The 15,267-nt window shown below is 62.0% G+C and overlaps 8 protein-coding genes across 8 annotated transcripts; 6 read left to right on the forward strand and 2 right to left on the reverse strand.

Annotated features, from left to right (window-relative positions):
* Positions 1–56: 56 nt before the first annotated feature.
* On the reverse strand, positions 57–2,985 carry Q8F55_002486 (uncharacterized protein; the record flags this gene model as incomplete). The annotated part of the gene is made up of 2 exons (XM_069351083.1): positions 57–2,846; positions 2,890–2,985. 2 exons carry the CDS (start codon positions 2,983–2,985, stop codon positions 57–59), a joined length of 2,886 nt encoding a protein of 961 aa, XP_069211469.1.
* A 1,104-nt stretch (positions 2,986–4,089) lies between these two features.
* On the forward strand, positions 4,090–5,499 carry Q8F55_002487 (uncharacterized protein; the record flags this gene model as incomplete). Its single annotated transcript, XM_069351084.1, has 3 exons — positions 4,090–4,212; positions 4,248–4,442; positions 4,480–5,499. The coding sequence occupies 3 exons, from the start codon at positions 4,090–4,092 to the stop codon at positions 5,497–5,499; spliced, it is 1,338 nt and encodes a 445-aa protein (XP_069211470.1).
* A 484-nt stretch (positions 5,500–5,983) lies between these two features.
* Positions 5,984–6,618, forward strand: Q8F55_002488 (uncharacterized protein; the record flags this gene model as incomplete). The annotated part of the gene is made up of 3 exons (XM_069351085.1): positions 5,984–6,058; positions 6,108–6,430; positions 6,468–6,618. 3 exons carry the CDS (start codon positions 5,984–5,986, stop codon positions 6,616–6,618), a joined length of 549 nt encoding a protein of 182 aa, XP_069211471.1.
* A 318-nt stretch (positions 6,619–6,936) lies between these two features.
* On the forward strand, positions 6,937–8,406 carry Q8F55_002489 (uncharacterized protein; the record flags this gene model as incomplete). Its single annotated transcript, XM_069351086.1, has 3 exons — positions 6,937–6,990; positions 7,023–7,525; positions 7,563–8,406. 3 exons carry the CDS (start codon positions 6,937–6,939, stop codon positions 8,404–8,406), a joined length of 1,401 nt encoding a protein of 466 aa, XP_069211472.1.
* Positions 8,407–8,873: 467 nt separating this feature from the next.
* On the forward strand, positions 8,874–9,255 carry Q8F55_002490 (uncharacterized protein; the record flags this gene model as incomplete). The annotated part of the gene is made up of 2 exons (XM_069351087.1): positions 8,874–8,933; positions 8,968–9,255. 2 exons carry the CDS (start codon positions 8,874–8,876, stop codon positions 9,253–9,255), a joined length of 348 nt encoding a protein of 115 aa, XP_069211473.1.
* A 443-nt stretch (positions 9,256–9,698) lies between these two features.
* On the forward strand, positions 9,699–10,169 carry Q8F55_002491 (uncharacterized protein; the record flags this gene model as incomplete). The annotated part of the gene is made up of 3 exons (XM_069351088.1): positions 9,699–9,773; positions 9,812–10,077; positions 10,115–10,169. The coding sequence occupies 3 exons, from the start codon at positions 9,699–9,701 to the stop codon at positions 10,167–10,169; spliced, it is 396 nt and encodes a 131-aa protein (XP_069211474.1).
* Positions 10,170–10,490: 321 nt separating this feature from the next.
* Q8F55_002492 (uncharacterized protein) lies at positions 10,491–11,173 on the reverse strand (the record flags this gene model as incomplete). The annotated part of the gene is made up of 3 exons (XM_069351089.1): positions 10,491–10,666; positions 10,704–10,955; positions 11,029–11,173. 3 exons carry the CDS (start codon positions 11,171–11,173, stop codon positions 10,491–10,493), a joined length of 573 nt encoding a protein of 190 aa, XP_069211475.1.
* A 227-nt stretch (positions 11,174–11,400) lies between these two features.
* RAD2 (DNA repair protein rad2) lies at positions 11,401–15,247 on the forward strand (the record flags this gene model as incomplete). Its single annotated transcript, XM_069351090.1, has 8 exons — positions 11,401–11,511; positions 11,571–11,604; positions 11,641–11,735; positions 11,773–11,879; positions 11,919–12,677; positions 12,751–14,530; positions 14,567–14,706; positions 14,743–15,247. The coding sequence occupies 8 exons, from the start codon at positions 11,401–11,403 to the stop codon at positions 15,245–15,247; spliced, it is 3,531 nt and encodes a 1,176-aa protein (XP_069211476.1).
* Between the last annotated feature and the right edge of the window lie 20 nt (positions 15,248–15,267).

Here is a 15,267-nt window from a genome sequence, read left to right on the forward strand (position 1 = left end):
CAATTGTAGATGCTAATAGAACGACTTTCAGTTGTGTATGCTACATGTGGACAACCTTAGGGGTGGTATGTATCGTCACTGCCGTCTGAGGAGGGACCGGGGATGCCAGCGGCCCCGTCCGCGTCACCGGCACCCAACGACTTGGCGGCGGTAACCGTAGACACGTTACCGACCGGATCGTAGGGAATCCATCCTTGGATGGTGATCCCCGACTGGCGAGCAGCCTTACGAGGCTTCTTGGGGGTAGAACCGGTGAGAGCACTGCCTGTGCGCTTCGAAAGCGTGGCGTACTCCGCAGCCTCAGCGTCAGTGGCCGGGAGGAGGGCAGGAGTGTCGGTTGGAACTGCTGCGATGTTGAGCATCACCTGGGCCGTCGGAGGGTGAAGAGCCTGAGAGGAGGAGGCACCGGGACCGCGGTTGTTCTGATGCCCTGGGTGGTGCATGTTGCGAGGCGCGATCGTGCCACCAGCCCCAGGATGGGTGGGCGTTCCATGGACGAGCGGGTTCTGCGTCACCACTCCCGTTTCCTCCCAACCATTGGGAAGGGTCATCTCGCTGAACGTCGGAATGAAGCGGTTCTTGTATCGACCCATAAGCTCGTTTGAAGGCGTCCAGCGTAAATCGGGAACAGGCCCCCACATCTCATTGAAGCGAGGGCGAACGACCTTGGCGGGGAAGTGTGCAATGTATTGCTGATTGTCCTTGCGGAACATTGGAAGACACCACATACTGTTGCGCTCGATCGGGACTTCCTCGTTCTCCGGCTCCTTGTACGGCCGGTTGGCGGTTGGATGAAAAAGGAAACCGTAGTGCTGCGTGTCCGCTGCCGGGTGGTAGAACCAGGAGTCGCGGTCGACATCACAATAGAGAATGTCGGTAACCTTTTGAAGGAAGGCGGGAGAAACATCCTCGAAGTACGGAGCGGCCCGGCCCGAAGGCATGAAAGGAACAACCTTGCCGGCGACGCGAGAGGTGTAGAAAGCACAGCTCTTGAGGAAGGTAGCCTCTTCGATGTTGGTGGGGATGTGAAGGGATCCTTGGGCGTGAAATAGGTACTTTCCATCCTTGAGGTATACAGGATAGTAGTCTTGACCTGAGTATTTGATCGCCGTCTCGATCCTGCGGTAGCTCGTCTCTGTGCGGTATCGCTCGAACGTGCGGAAGGTGTCGGAAGTGCCCACCATGAGGATGTAGGGGCCGCTCGAGTCATTGTTCGTGACACTTGAAGCAGGTGCCGAGGCCTTCTTCTGAGTGGTGTAGCTGGCTGCCTCGATACCAACGTTGGCACCGGGCGGGGGAGCAGGCGTGGGCAACCGCTGGGTGCTAGCGGTCAGAGTAGGCACAGACCCCTGTGGGGCACTCCCAGTGGCAACGGGGCGCCACGCGCTAAGACGGCGGGGCACGGGAGGGCGACCAGCGGCACTGCTAGCCAGGCTGGTGGGGTTCTGTGGCTTGAAGGTGGCAACCAGGGCAGGACCTTGCGTGGGATCGGACCGGGGCGGCCGAGGTCCCCCAACATCCCAGTGCTGACGCAGCCAATCGTGGTGAGGCGGGGCCGCGGTCGTCTTCGAGGAGCTAGAACCTTTGGGACGCTTCTCTGCCTTCTTCTTCGAGCGTCCGCTGCGGTGTTGCTGAGGGACGCTGCCGTTCTGCGTGGCCATCCCCTTGACCACATCACCCACACTTCCAGCGGAGAGATGGTTGAGTTCGAAGCTCCCGTAGTCCGGCTGGCCTAGCTGAGTCTCGGCTTCTTGGTGAGGCTGCTCAAGCTGGTGGCCGTCCCAGCCCGTTTGGAGGCCAGAGAGCGGTGGGATATCTCGCATTTGTGGCAGACGCCGGGGCTGCTTGGGCTGCTGGGGCTGCGGGGGAATGGGAGCCCTCGGGGGCCAGGCAGGGTTGTTGGAGGCTCGATAGTGGACGGGACTGGCTCCGGCCAGGGGGGCGAGGCGTGCCTTCTGGAGAGCGTTGTGCAAGATACCGGCCTCGTTCAACTGCTCAAGAGGTGGATACAGGCGGGGCAGCTTCGGCGGCTGTGGCGGCTGTGGTGGCTGTGGCGGCTGTGGCGGCTGTGGGAGCTGTGGGTCGTAGACTTGAAGAGTGGAGGCCGAAGCATGCTTAGTGGAGGCCGAGATGCCGACAAGGCCCTCCAACTGCTGGCGGCTCCGTCCAAGAAAGGCTAGGTCGTGAGACGCGAACCCGGGTGACGCAGGAAAGCGAAACTGAAAGGGGTAGACTGCCTGCGCCTGCTGCTGAAGAGCGTTGTTGGGTGCGGTAGCGAAGGTGGCAGTGAGACGCGGAGACTCGACGCCCGGGTAAACCAGACTGCTGGGTGCGGTGTGAAGTTGGAGGCCGCCGACAGCAACAGGAGGTTGAGGGACGGGGAAGGCGCTGCCGCTCAAGGCGTGTGTGGCAAGTCCAGGCTGCAGCACGCTGCTGGGACTGAGTGGAATGTGATCAACCGAGCCGGCGGTGGCAAAGTGCGAGTCATCGCTGGCAGCGTTGCTGACGGCCATGATCGCGGCGACAGTCTCCTCCTCGCTGGGCACGCCGTCGTCGTTGGGCACGCCGTCGTCGTTGGAGCCCATGTCGTCGAGAGGAGGTGAGGGAGCCCTGTACCACGCGTCCACCACGTCCTCCGCGTGGATGTTGGCCAAGTCGCTCGCCGCCGTCATACCGGCAAAGTCGATGACGGGTCCATACGTGTAGGGCCGAGCCGGCTGGCCAACGAACGCGCCGGGGACAAGATTGCGCGAATTGTGGGAAAACGGGCGGTACCCGTAGGCGCGACGCGTTATGGGATTGTACTGGATCCAGCCATTGGGCGCCGTTGGATCCGTGATCCACCACTGTGTCCGGTCAGCTTGGGCTGGCGCCGACTGCAACACTCACGCGTTGGTTCTCGCCATAGTGCACAAGGGAGGGTGCCATCGGGCGGAGCATGCTGTTGAGCCAACCAGGAGGGTGGCGGCTATTGGAGCCGTTCATTTTGTGGATGAATGGGTTACGAGTGGGCAGGCGTGAGTGAGACGACTTGTGCACCCAGTGGGATGCAGTTGACGGTCGGCGGGGTCGTCATGTCGGCTGGCAGCCACCAACTGCGCTTGGAGCCATCAGACTGGTCAACCACGAAGCAAAACGCCGCGGGGATACTGCTGCTTGTCTGCATGCACACTCGCACTGATGGGTTCATGAGCTAAACTGGCGTCACCAGTGTGCATGTCGGCCTCGGCGGTGCGCTCGGCACACCGATTTGCCCCCGGGGAGGAGCGAGGGGTGTCGCGCCGCGGTGTCGGACCAACAGTCCCTCCAGCGACATGCAGCCTGCTGCAGAGCATCTTAGGGGATCCATCTGCTCTGATTTCGCTTTTTGTTTGGAGGTTGCATGCTTGTGCATGCCAGCGACGCCGTTGCAAGTTGAACGACGGATGATGGTGTTGTGGGTCCGAGCGGCCGTGTGTCGTCCGCTCCGGCGGAGATCCCGCCTCCGCCAATGCCAAATAGCTCCATTTTTCAATGTAGGTGACGCTGGAGTGTGTCGCACGTCGAGCAGTGCTTGGCTGGTGGACCGAGCAGGACGGGGAGTATCCTAGTGGTGGGAAAAGCTCGTCCACAGTCGACCGCTCCTACCTTTTTATGCCCTCCCTTCCATGCACCCTTCACCGTGTCGCAGATTCCCCCTCTCCTCGAGAATCACCTGCTCCAAAGCGAGCCTTTGTGCATGAAGCGAAGAGAAGTGCAAGTTGCGCCACGCGCCTCTCTTTCTGTGAATTACGGAGGCTTTTTCTGGATTTGTCGGGCCAAGCTAGCACGCCGCGCGTGCGCCCTTGCATGCATGCTACTGTTCTGGGTCTTGACAGCGAGCGTAAAATTGTGGATTGGCACAGTGGGTGGGCTGGCCGGCGTGGGACGCTGGCGTGACTGCACACAGCCAGCGCCGGGGCGTGTTCGGTGGTGCGGTCAGTCAGCCAGGATCGCCTGCGCCAGCAGCCGCACCGTGTTTTGTCTGTCCTTAAACCTTCTTCCATTCCACTCTTCCCACTTTCACTCGGCACATCAACTTTGTTTTGTTCTCCTATCCTTTCCCTCAGCATGACTCTCAGCGCCCCCTCCGCCCCTTCGACCGCGGCGCAGGCCATGGCCAGCGAGGCGGGCAACGGCGATGCGGTGGTGAACGCCCCTGCCCCGGCTCCAGTGATCGAACAGAAGGACTGGGTATGTCAATGAACCGTGCCCCTAGCTAACAGCAGGGTCTTGTAATCCTCCGGATGTTCGACATCCTGCTGTGTAACCGCCAAGCTCTTGAGGACAGAATCGGCGAAAATGGACGCGTGATTGCCCTCCGCATGGCCTTCGAGTTTGGGTACAAACTTTACTACGGTTTGCAGCCATGTGAAAGTGGCGACAGCCGCCCTATCGACGCCATTCTGGAGGATAAGGACTACGTGAGTCACATCCTCTTGCCAGTGGTGCTTACTGCAGGAGAACGGATTACGCATTGCCTTGGAGGTCCTGGGCCAGCACCGTCAAAAGATCATCCTCGATCTTGCCCCCAGGTTTGAGGGTGACGAAGTTTCCGGCCTTTTGCACTGGGCGCCCCGTGTCGACGATGTCTTCAAGCAGCTCAAGGACTTCTATCTAAAGAGCTATAAGGCACCGAAGATGAAGCAGGAACAGTTGCTCTGGGACGATTTCGTCCAAGAGTGCCAGATGGGAGTGCCTCTGCCCGTCTACGTTCCCGCGGCGCACCCTCCAGCTCCGCCGCGCAAGTCGCCTGTGTCGGTCTCTCCACAGGCCCTCAACACTTTGCAGGCTGCTCAGCCGGATCCTCCGGTGCCGTCGGTATCCCACCACGAGGTCTTCAAGTCGCCCGCCAACCTGAGCAAGTCCAACTATCGCCAGCCACCTGCCTTCTCGCAGCACCTCAACCCGGCCCGTTTCCACCCATACAAGTATCCCCAGCGCACCAACCCCATTCGCCCTTACAAGTCTCTCGAGAACACCAACCCCGTTCACCCCTACAAGTCTCTCGATCACACCAACTTCATTCACCTCAACAAGTCTCACGGTATCATGAGCACCAACCTCACTCCTCTCGGCCACCGCACCTCGACCCCCCCGGCTGGGCTGACCCTCGAGAGCACCAACTGCATTCCTCTCGGCCAGCGCGCCTCGAACCCCCAGACTGGGCTGACAGCCCCTACGCCCAAGCCGCACCACCAGAGCCGGGCCAACTGGGCCCCAAGACCCAAGTCGGGGTGCGACAAGGAATCGGGTGGATTCCTGCCGGAGCACTGGAGCTGCTACCCGCTTTTCGGCTACTGGTATGGTGATGGGGTTCACCTCTACCCTGAGTTTAAGTCCACGGAGGATGAGGACGCGTTCTTTGAGGAGCGCCGCAAGCACCGCGAGGAGGAGGCCGTGCTCCAGGCAACCTGGGTCGAGGAGAATGCCGCGTGGGAGGCCATGTTAGCTCCCAGGCAGAATGCCACCAAGTGGTGAGGGCTAGGTTGCATGGTGAGCGGCATGTGAATCCGTCTCACTGACACCGGTCCAGAGCCAACGCCTAGCACATCCCGGCATCAGTCAAGGTGCCGTTCACAATCAAAGCCGATCAAGAGGACAATCGAGTAGATAAGCAACGAAGTTCGAGCGTTGGAGTCGAGAGGTGACGAGAAAAGGGAGCTTGCGGTTCTTGAGGTCGGACGAATAGCCAAAGTTAGACCACCGTAGACAATGCATTTTACTCCAATACACGTGCATCTAGTGCGTACTGACGCACTCAAGAGTCGATGAAGGAGCTTGTCGCGCTGTGGACAACTGTTGGTCGACTTCTGCCAGAAACGGCAGCACCAGTTTGCCGGCGGTGCGTGGTGAGTCGCCGACGCCGCCACTTGCTTCGCGCGGGGAACCCACAAAACCCGCACACTCCCACCCATCCCATCCACTCACTTCATTCTCCAACTCTCTCTCACTCGCCACCACAATGCGCAGCGTCGGGCCCTCGGTCGGCCGGTTCCCCAACCAGCACCCCGACAGTCCCCTGTCGCCGGCCTTCGCTGTACGTCCCTGCTCGCGCGCAGAGCTAACGCCAGGCCGACTACATCCAGCACCTGCGCCGCCTCATCGACCTACACGACATCGGGCGTATCGACATCATGGACTACGACGAGGGCGAGGCCCTGTGCCAGATCCTCGAGTCGCTCTCCATCACGCCCGACGTGCTCAAGTCTGGCGAGGAGGAGCGCCGCGCCTTCCTGGAGGGCGAGTACGAGAAGTTCGAGCTCGCCGAGCAGGAGAAGGAGAGGAGCAAGAAGGTCATGGCAGAGGAGTACGCGGGCGACGAGGAGAGCGACAGCCTCAGGCGCCGGAACGACAAGTGTGAGCGCGAGATGCTGCGCAAGCACATTGAGCGCTACGAAGACCTCGTCGAGTGAGTGCGTCGTTTGGTGCGTTAGCTCACAGTGCAGGAAGAGAGGTGCCGTCGCTCGCGCTCGCCGCCGCTCTGCCGTGCCAACGTCTGCCGCACCCGCCCCAGCCACCGAGGCTCCGCTCCCCCCGCTGCCCGCGCGCGGCAGGATCAAGGGCTTCTTCAAGCGCCTGCTCGACCGCTTCAGATGAGGACGAGCGGGCGACGTGTCATCCGTAGACATTTACCTATGCATGCGACAGTGCATTGCGTGTTTGGTGTGGGCCAGTCTGGTGGCTTTTGTGTGGCAGAAAAGTTGAAACGCCCGGATTGCGGTTGACTGTAAAATGGTGCACACACGATCCGCACTGTCGTCTTCCTTTCGTCACGACAACAACAACTCGACACTGTTGACTCATTGTCGTGCCCCCTCCTCATTCACATTGCCCCTTCTCGACGCCCGCCGCCCCAAGCCCAACGACCTCGACTTCGACCCCGCCAGCGCTCGCAGCTCAAACACCAACACCACGATGTCGGGGTCCTGCACCAACCCTGTCGACGTCCGCGTCAACAGGTCGCACCACGTGAGTCGGTCTCTTTCCCGCGCTGATGCCAGGCCGAGTTAACCCTCGGGCTCGTGCAGCTCGCGCAGGTACGCCTCCCCGAGCTACGGCAAGCGCTGCGCAACGAGAACTGGGACGCCTGGCTCGGCGACGAGGCCGAGTGGTTCGCGGAGTTCTACGTCCGCCAGTACCTCTTCCACCTGGGGTTCTACTCCTTCTCCATGTTCAAAGGTGTCATGGTCGGCTCGTGGGAGACGACCCACCTTCTAATCTCGCTGGTGAAGAGCGACCCGTCCGCCCTCGCCGCCCTCGACACCGCCATCACTAGCACCGTGCCGGAGGGAACCACCAAGAACGCCATTATCGACAAGTTCTTCGACCTGATGGGCTACCGCGCCAACCGGTACGACAAGATCCCCCTTCCCCCGCCCGAGGAGGAGAACAGCAGCAACAAGCGCAAGGGCAAGGATGCCGAGAACACTGGCGGCACCAAGCCGCCGGCTCCGGCGCCCAAGAAGCCCAAGGTCATGGTGGCCCCGAAGAAGGCCGTGGCAAAGTGAGTCGTGCGCCGAGTGTCGATCTGACGATCCTAGCCCAGACCCGTCGGGATCCTCGACGCCGGCCGCAGAGGGCAGCACCAGCACCCCCCAGACGCAGGCCAAGCCCGGACCAAAGAAGAAGAAGAAACCGGTCGACACTGAGAAGAAACCCAAGGCGCCGCCCAAGCCCAAGGCGCCGGCAAAGCCCAAGACGCCGAAGGAGCCCAAACCCAAGCCCCCTCCCAAGCCCAAGACCCCTCCCAAGCCCAAGGCCCCTCCTAAGCCCAAGGCCCCTCCTAAGCCCAGGCCGCCCCCCGCCCCCATGCCCAAGGTCGCTCCCAAACCCCAGGCCCTCAGGCCGAAGGTCATCTCGGAGCCGCCGAAACCCACGTTAACGGGCAATGAATCGGCCATCGCTCTTGCTGCCGCTGCCGCCGTTGCCTCCATTTTAACCCCTCCCACACGTTCACTCCCAGTTTCGGCCGTCGCCACTCCCACACGTTCCCCAGCCCCGGTCGTGGCCGCTCCCACACGTTCACCCCCCGCCCCGGCCGTCGCGACTCCGACACGTGCACCCCCCGCCCCCTTCGTCGCCGCACACGCCTTCAAGGTGCCTGCCACCCTCGCCGAGGCCGAAGCTGCGACCAGTCACTTCCCTGGCTGTGTCATGGGCGCTGCGACTGCCAAGGAGGGCCCAGCAGTCACAGAGGTCGCGGGTAGCAAGGACGCTGCAAGCAAGGGTGGGCCTGCGGCAGGCGGTACAGCTGCTGCCGAGACGGGTGCCACGGAGACCAACGTTGCCAGCAACGCGCCTGTTACCAAGGAGGAGCCACCGGCCACCACCTCGGCTGTCGTGACGGGCCCGGCGGTCCCAGCTGCTGGGTGGGCGATCGTCTAGGTGCGACTCGAGCGGCGAGAGTCGAGAATTCTAGGGCGACGTGCCATGAAGGCGAGGTTGGTGGAGGACAACAGGTATTTATTTCATCCATGCACTTCTGTTGCATCTCGTGGCCCATGCAGGAGGGCTTCGGTGGCAGTCTCGCGTCCACAACTGACAGCTCGCAACCCGCACGCTTCTCGCTCGCAACCCGCCCTCGCCCACGACAGAACGAGGTGGGCGATTGTACGAGTCGTTGCGAGGAAGTCAACACTAAAGTAGCACCACGCAGGCCGCCCCTTGAGTCGCACTCACCACCATTCACCACTTCTTTCTCTCCTCGCCTCGCCGCTGACCACCCCCTCTCGCACCACCATGACACTGTCGTCCAACAACACCAGACTCGCACCAGCCTCCAGCGAAACTGGTTAAAACGGTGCCGTCTCGATCCACGACCACTACTCTCCATATCTCGACAAGCACAAGCCATGAAGTACGAGTCCGACGACGAAGACTTCCCCGAGGTCGTAGTCAAGCAGAGCGAGAGCGTGCGTCCTCCCTCCTCCCCCAGCTCACCAGCAGATGGCCGTCATCGCCCAGATCATAAAGTTCGTCAAGGACAACCCAGAAGCCTTCATGCAGTCCATGCCTCGCGACAACAGAGACGACAAGCTAGCCAAGCTCGACCAGATCCTTTTCGACCTCGCGGAGAAGTTCCACCTCTCGCCCGACCTCGTCCGCCCCGGCGAGATGCACCGCCGCAACAAGCGCAACGACGTGCGCATGGAGGACCGCATGCGCCGCGCGTTCGAGGAGGGTGCGCTTCTGGCCGGCGCGCCGAAGGGCAAGGAGCCGAGTGAGGACGACTAGGTGGGTTGGCCGCTGGCACCACTGACCCCGCAGGGTGGCGTATGGCCGCTAGGGTCGCGAGCGAGACCGTGAGTCGCAGCGGTAGTTAGCCCTGCGGCGGGGCGATTGTCGAGGTGGCAGCGGGTGGCGATGTGGTGGGAGGTATTTCGCCGATGCACTTGTTCCTCGTGTTCGTTGCTTGCGGAGTGGCTCCTGCGCATACTCGTCTCATGCTCACGGCCGCGCGGTCAGCTCTCCTAACATCAATATGTACAGCAGCTCGTATATGACCAGAGAGATGAGCTACTCGTCTGGGTCATTGCGAGGAAGGGGGTCGGCGCCGGAGGGCGCCGATCCAACGCCGCACCTACATAAACAATGCCTCACTCACGCCCCCCTTCCTCCTCCTTCTTCCTCCTCCTCCCCCCTCCACCTTTCTTTGTCCACCAAACCCCCCACGCACAATGGCACCAAAAGGCAAGCACTACGAGCCCGACGAAGACGACTTCCCCGAAGTCAAAGTAAAGCAGAGCGAGAGCGTGCGTCGTCTTCCCCCGCCTTCCCTCACCACATCCAGATGACCGTCGTCGCCGAGATCATAAAGCACGTCAAGGCCCAGCCTGCCGCCTTCACCCGCGGCCTCGTGCCCGACGCCAGCGCCACCAAGGACGCCAAGCTCGACGAGATCCTCATCGACCTCGCCAACAAGTTTGACCTCTCCGCCGACCTCGTGCGTCCGGGCGAGGCGCACCGCCGCGAGAAGCGCCGCGACGAGTGGTGGATGGAGGAGGCGCGCGCGTCGCTCGAGGTGCGCAAGCGCAAGCCTTCGGGCCAGGCTGATGGGTGGGTAACTTTTCGTACGCTTCACTGACCCATTCAGCGGGGCGCGTAAGGTGGCCAAGGAGGATACCCTGTCGCCCGATTCTGCGGCGTGAACCTGCCGTCGATGGCCCAACGTGTGAGTACGTCGCAGGTGACCATGCTGATCCTCGAAAGCACGACGCAGCGAGCGATATGAAGATTGATTTCTGAGGCATCATACAATCACGTCTGCTCTACTTGGCTGATGCATTCCTGACCTTAGAACCGAGAGCCTGCGCCAGGTGTCAGTGTTCCCAGGTGTAGACTGACCAGAGCGCTTCTGACCAGCGTCGCCAACTATTGTATACTCATACCCTACTCTACAACCACCTCGTTAAATTAAACGCTGCACTGGTGCTCTATGTGACTGCCACGTCCGTCGCCGAGCCACAGGCCTAGGGCACCTCGAATCCCTGCGCGCCGAGGCGGCCCACATCCGCACCAGCCTCGCGGACATGCGGCACGACGCGCTCAATGACCGCTTTCCGGACCTCGGCAGACACCGGCGTATCCGTCTTGGCACGGAGGTAGAGGTCGAGGCCGGCGGGCGTGAACAGCGTCTTGGAGAAGGCTGACGGGTTAGCGTTTATCGCAGAATGGCTACCCACAAGTCACGGCCCACTCGACCTCGGCCCCGTCGACCGTCTCGACACCGTACCCCAGCACCTCCCAGTGACTCGTGATGAGCACGAGCCAGCCATTACCCCGCCAGTCGAAGGTCGCGCCGTTCGTGCCCGGGCTCAGGCGCTCGACGCCGACGACGCGGCTCACCGAGCCGCCCTTGCGCGGGCTGTACGACACGTCCGACTCGAACTTGTTGTAGTCGCCCTCGGAGAGGGGCGTGTACTTGATCGTCACATCTGCCGTCAGCGGGTGCGGTCCGGGGTGAGGTACCCTTCTTGTCCTGCCTGTCAGCGCGGTCGCGGCCCACACCCACCTTCCACATCGGCAGCGTGCTCCACACGACCGACCACGTGCCCATGAACCACTGCCGCTTGAAGCCGGTCGGCGTGTCGGCCAGTGCGGGATCCGACGACCCAGGGAGGTTGATCTTGATCTCTGGCGCTGTGTCTGGCATGCTGGGGATGCGATGGAGGGAAGAGATTTGTTGACAAGGGCGCGTCAAACGTGTGGGTCGGGCCAAACGCCAAACGTCATCTGATGGTGCCTGGCGGTGGCGACGGACATTGCGCGCATCTCCGACCTCCACCTCGAGTTGACTGGACCCGCTCATGGCACATCCATCTCCCTCGTCCCGTCTCCATCGTCCTTCTCCATCAGCCTACTCGCCTCGACACCGCCAGCATGGGTGTCAAAGGCCTGTGGTCGCTGCTCAACCCCGTCGCGCGCCCCGTTCAGATCGAGAGCCTAGAGGGCAAGCGACTCGCGATCGACAGCTCGATATGGCTGTATCAGGTGAGCAGGGGTCGCACGACAGAGTTGACCTCCAGTTCCAATCAACGATGCGAGACAAGGACGGGCGCGTCCTCGTAAACGCCCATATTCTAGGTGTGTACGCGTCGTGGGCGTGTCTGACACACTCAGGCTTCCTGCGGCGGATAAACAAGCTGCTCTTCCATGGCATCAAGCCTGTGTTTGTGTTTGATGGCGGCGCCCCTGTCCTCAAGCGGAGCACGATTGTGGGTTGCGATATTGAGAACCAAGACTAACCACCAGGCGGAGAGGAAGCGGAAAAAGGCTGGCGCGGCGGTCAACCATACCAAAATGGCCGAGAAACTGCTGCAGGCGCAGTTGAGGCGCGAAGCCCTTCGCGTGACGCACGAGTGAGTTAATCGACGACGCACTACCAGCTCACACGGCAGAGCTGAGCAGGCCCGTGCCTCTCGTATCGCTGCGAGATCGACGTGGGATGACGACGGAGGCGAGGAGATGCCCGAGAACGTCACGTACCTCGACGAACTGGAACGGCCGTCTTCCTCACGACCAAAGAAGGCCGTTGCCAAGACGCCTGCCGGCGGCGAGGCGACCGCAGAGGAGCGTCGAAAGAAGTTTAAGAAGCACGACAGATACTACCTGCCCGATGCCGACATGCCTCAGTTCTCGACGGACGACAGGCCCGACGCACGTCTGGCGACCGAAGCCGAGCTGCAGCAGTTCATCGACGAGTTAAACCCCGAGGACATCGACGTCGAGTCAGCCGAGTTTCGTGCCCTGCCCACTGAGGTGCAGTACGAGATTATCGGCGACTTGCGTCTCCGTTCCAGGCAGCAGAGTCACCAGCGCTTGCAGGACATGCTCCGAGGCGCGCCGACACCCCTCGACTTCTCAAAGGCCCAGATCCGCGGCGTGGCCCAGAGGAACGCCCTCACGCAGCAGCTCCTGACCGTCACCGACATGGTCGGCAAGGCGCACTTAACTATTCCTGTGCGCGTTGCGGCTGAGCGTAATCGCGAGTATGTGCTCGTCAAGAGGGGCGAGCAGGACGGTGGCGGCTGGGCCCTGGGTATTCGGGAGGGGACAAAGGAGAAGCCGATCGTGCTCGAGCCCGAGAGCAACGGGTTGAAGGACGAGGTTAGCGATGAAGAGAGCGGTAGTGAGGATGAGTACAGCGACATCGAGGAGTGAGTCCGCTCGAGAGGCCTCGCTGACAGGAAGGTACAAGCCTCCAGTCGACAACGACCTGCGGCAGCATAGGAGGCAGGAGATCCTCCAGGCTATAGTACACCGCTACGCCCCTGGACCCACCAAGAAGCCTGAGGACGACGTCGTGAAGTCGTTTGGCAAGGCCAGGCCAGCCGGTGCGCAGCCGCTGTTCGACCTTGGGGACGAGGAGGACATCGTTCCAACCGCGAATGACGAGGCGCTGGCACTCGCCCTGCAGCAGGAGGAGCTGGGTTCAGACGAGGACGAGCCTGATGCGGACCTCGCACGCGCTCTGGCGCTCAGCAGAAGGGAGGCAGCGCAGGCCAAACCTGCTCCTGCTGCCCCCGTCGCTGACGCCGCCGACAGCGACGAGGACGACTTTGAGGAGGTCTCACTCGTGCCATCAGGCAACACTACGCCGATCGCCGGGTCCTCCGCCCATACTCCTGTCCCGATCGAGGATAGCGATGAGGATGACGACCTGGTCGAAGTCACTGGCGAGCAGATCCCAGCACCGGCCCCGCCGCCAAAGAATGACCCGCAGAAGCTCGATGCCCTGGTGACTGAGAGTATTCGGGCAAGCACGCCGGATTCGACCAGCGCGGGTTCAGGCCAGGGTCAGCCAGCTCTGGTCGTCGACGACGATTCTGAGGAGGACGAGTTTGAGGAAGTTGGCACCGGGGTAGCGTCGGCCGTCGCACCGACGCCAGCTGTACGGCCACACAGGCCGGCGTTGTCCCAAGCTTCCTCACGGCCGAAGCCGCCGCTGAAGACTGATGTCCGCCGCGACTCGATACCAATCGTCCCGTCAAAGCTTTCACGTACTGTCATTCCCGAGACCGTATCGTCATCACCGAGCCCTCCGCCGGCCGAGGAGATTGACGAGGTTACCCGACCAGCCCACTCGCCCTCGCCGGACCTGCGTCGCGGACGAGGCGCTCCATCACCATCTCCGCCGAGGTCATACCCCCCCAGCCAGGCGGCTGACGACGAGGGCGGCAGTGACTGGAATGATGAGCCGACTCAGCTGAACGAGGCTGCGCCTACACGCCGCCAGGATGACGAAGACGACGATGACGAGCCCATCCCATGGTCACGGTCACCGTCTCCTGTCCGCCGCATCAAGCACGTCGACAGCTCGCTGGGCACGCTGGCGGACACGTCAATGCAGTCAATGCAGTCTGCAGGCTCGGAGCCTGAAGGAGAGGACGATGACGAAATGCACCCCGAGGACATGGTTGTCGAGGAGGACGACTACGCGCGGTTCCTCGCCTCGATCCAGAACCGCGATCTCAACGACGTGCGTGAAGAGCTCGACGACGAGATCAGGATTCTCAACATGCAAACCAAAGCGGCGATGCGCGACTCAGACGAGATCACGCAGGCGATGATCGTTCAGATCCAGACGCTCCTGAGGCACTTTGGGATCCCGTACATCACCGCTCCTATGGAAGCCGAGGCGCAGTGCGCCAAGCTCGCTGAGATCGGCCTCGTGGACGGCATCATCACCGACGACTCGGATGTGTTCCTGTTTGGAGGGACGCAGTGCTTCAAGAACATCTTCAACGACGCCAAGTTTGCCGAGTGCTTTCTAGCGACCGACGTTGAGCGAGAGCTCAGCCTCACGCGTGAGCGGCTGATCTCGCTCGCGTACCTGCTCGGCAGCGACTACACATTAGGCCTGCCTGGTGTGGGACCTGTGCTTGCGCTCGAGCTGCTTGTCAACTTTCCCGGCCCGAACGGGCTGCAGAAGTTCAAGGAGTGGTGGTTGAAGGTGCAGGTTGGGACCGACCTGCCGGTAGAGGCGGACACCAAGTGGAAGCGGAGCTTTGTGAGTGTGCTGCTCGACGGTGCCTAATGGGAATAGAAGAAGCGCTTCGCCAACTCGATCCAGCTGTCGGCAGACTGGCCGAACATGCACGTTCGTGAGGCGTATCTCTACCCCACAGCAGACGAGTCGGACGAGCCGTTCCACTGGGGATTTCCGCGACTTGCGGCACTTCGGAGGTAGGTTGCCGCTGTTGTCGTCGCTCACCTGCTCAGCTTCCTGCACGAAGAACTGTCGTGGTCCATCTCGAAGGTGGACGACGAGCTCACCCCGATTGTGCAGCGGATCGCCAAGCGCGGCCGTGGCGGCGTAGCAAAGCAGGGCACCCTCCTACCATTCTTCGACCACGGCGCCGGCACCGGCACGAGCTTTGCACCGCGCCGTCGCACGACGGCGAATGTCAGTAAGCGGCTCTTGTCGGTCATCAAAGAGTTCCGCGAGGCAGAGGCGAGAACACAGGGCCAGCAGCCCGAAGGGTGGGGAGAGATGCTTGCGGGTGTGGATGAGGAGGATCCGGCAGGCAGAGGGACCGGGAAGCGCAAGAGTGGCGAGGGCAAAGCCGCAGCAAAGCGGAAGAGCGTCGCGGATGGCGCCGAGGACGGCGACGAGCCACAGGCGCAGAAGAAGGGCCGGAAGGGTGCCGCCGCCGCCGCCGCCACCACCACCTCGGAGGCGGAGTCATCGTCGGCGAGCGAGAAGCGCCCGAGGCGGCGCAAGTAGTACACCGTTGTTAGCATTAG

Source organism: Vanrija albida, assembly GCF_041260175.1.
Source record: "Vanrija albida strain AlHP1 chromosome Unknown contig_2, whole genome shotgun sequence".
NCBI lineage: Eukaryota > Fungi > Basidiomycota > Tremellomycetes > Trichosporonales > Trichosporonaceae > Vanrija > Vanrija albida.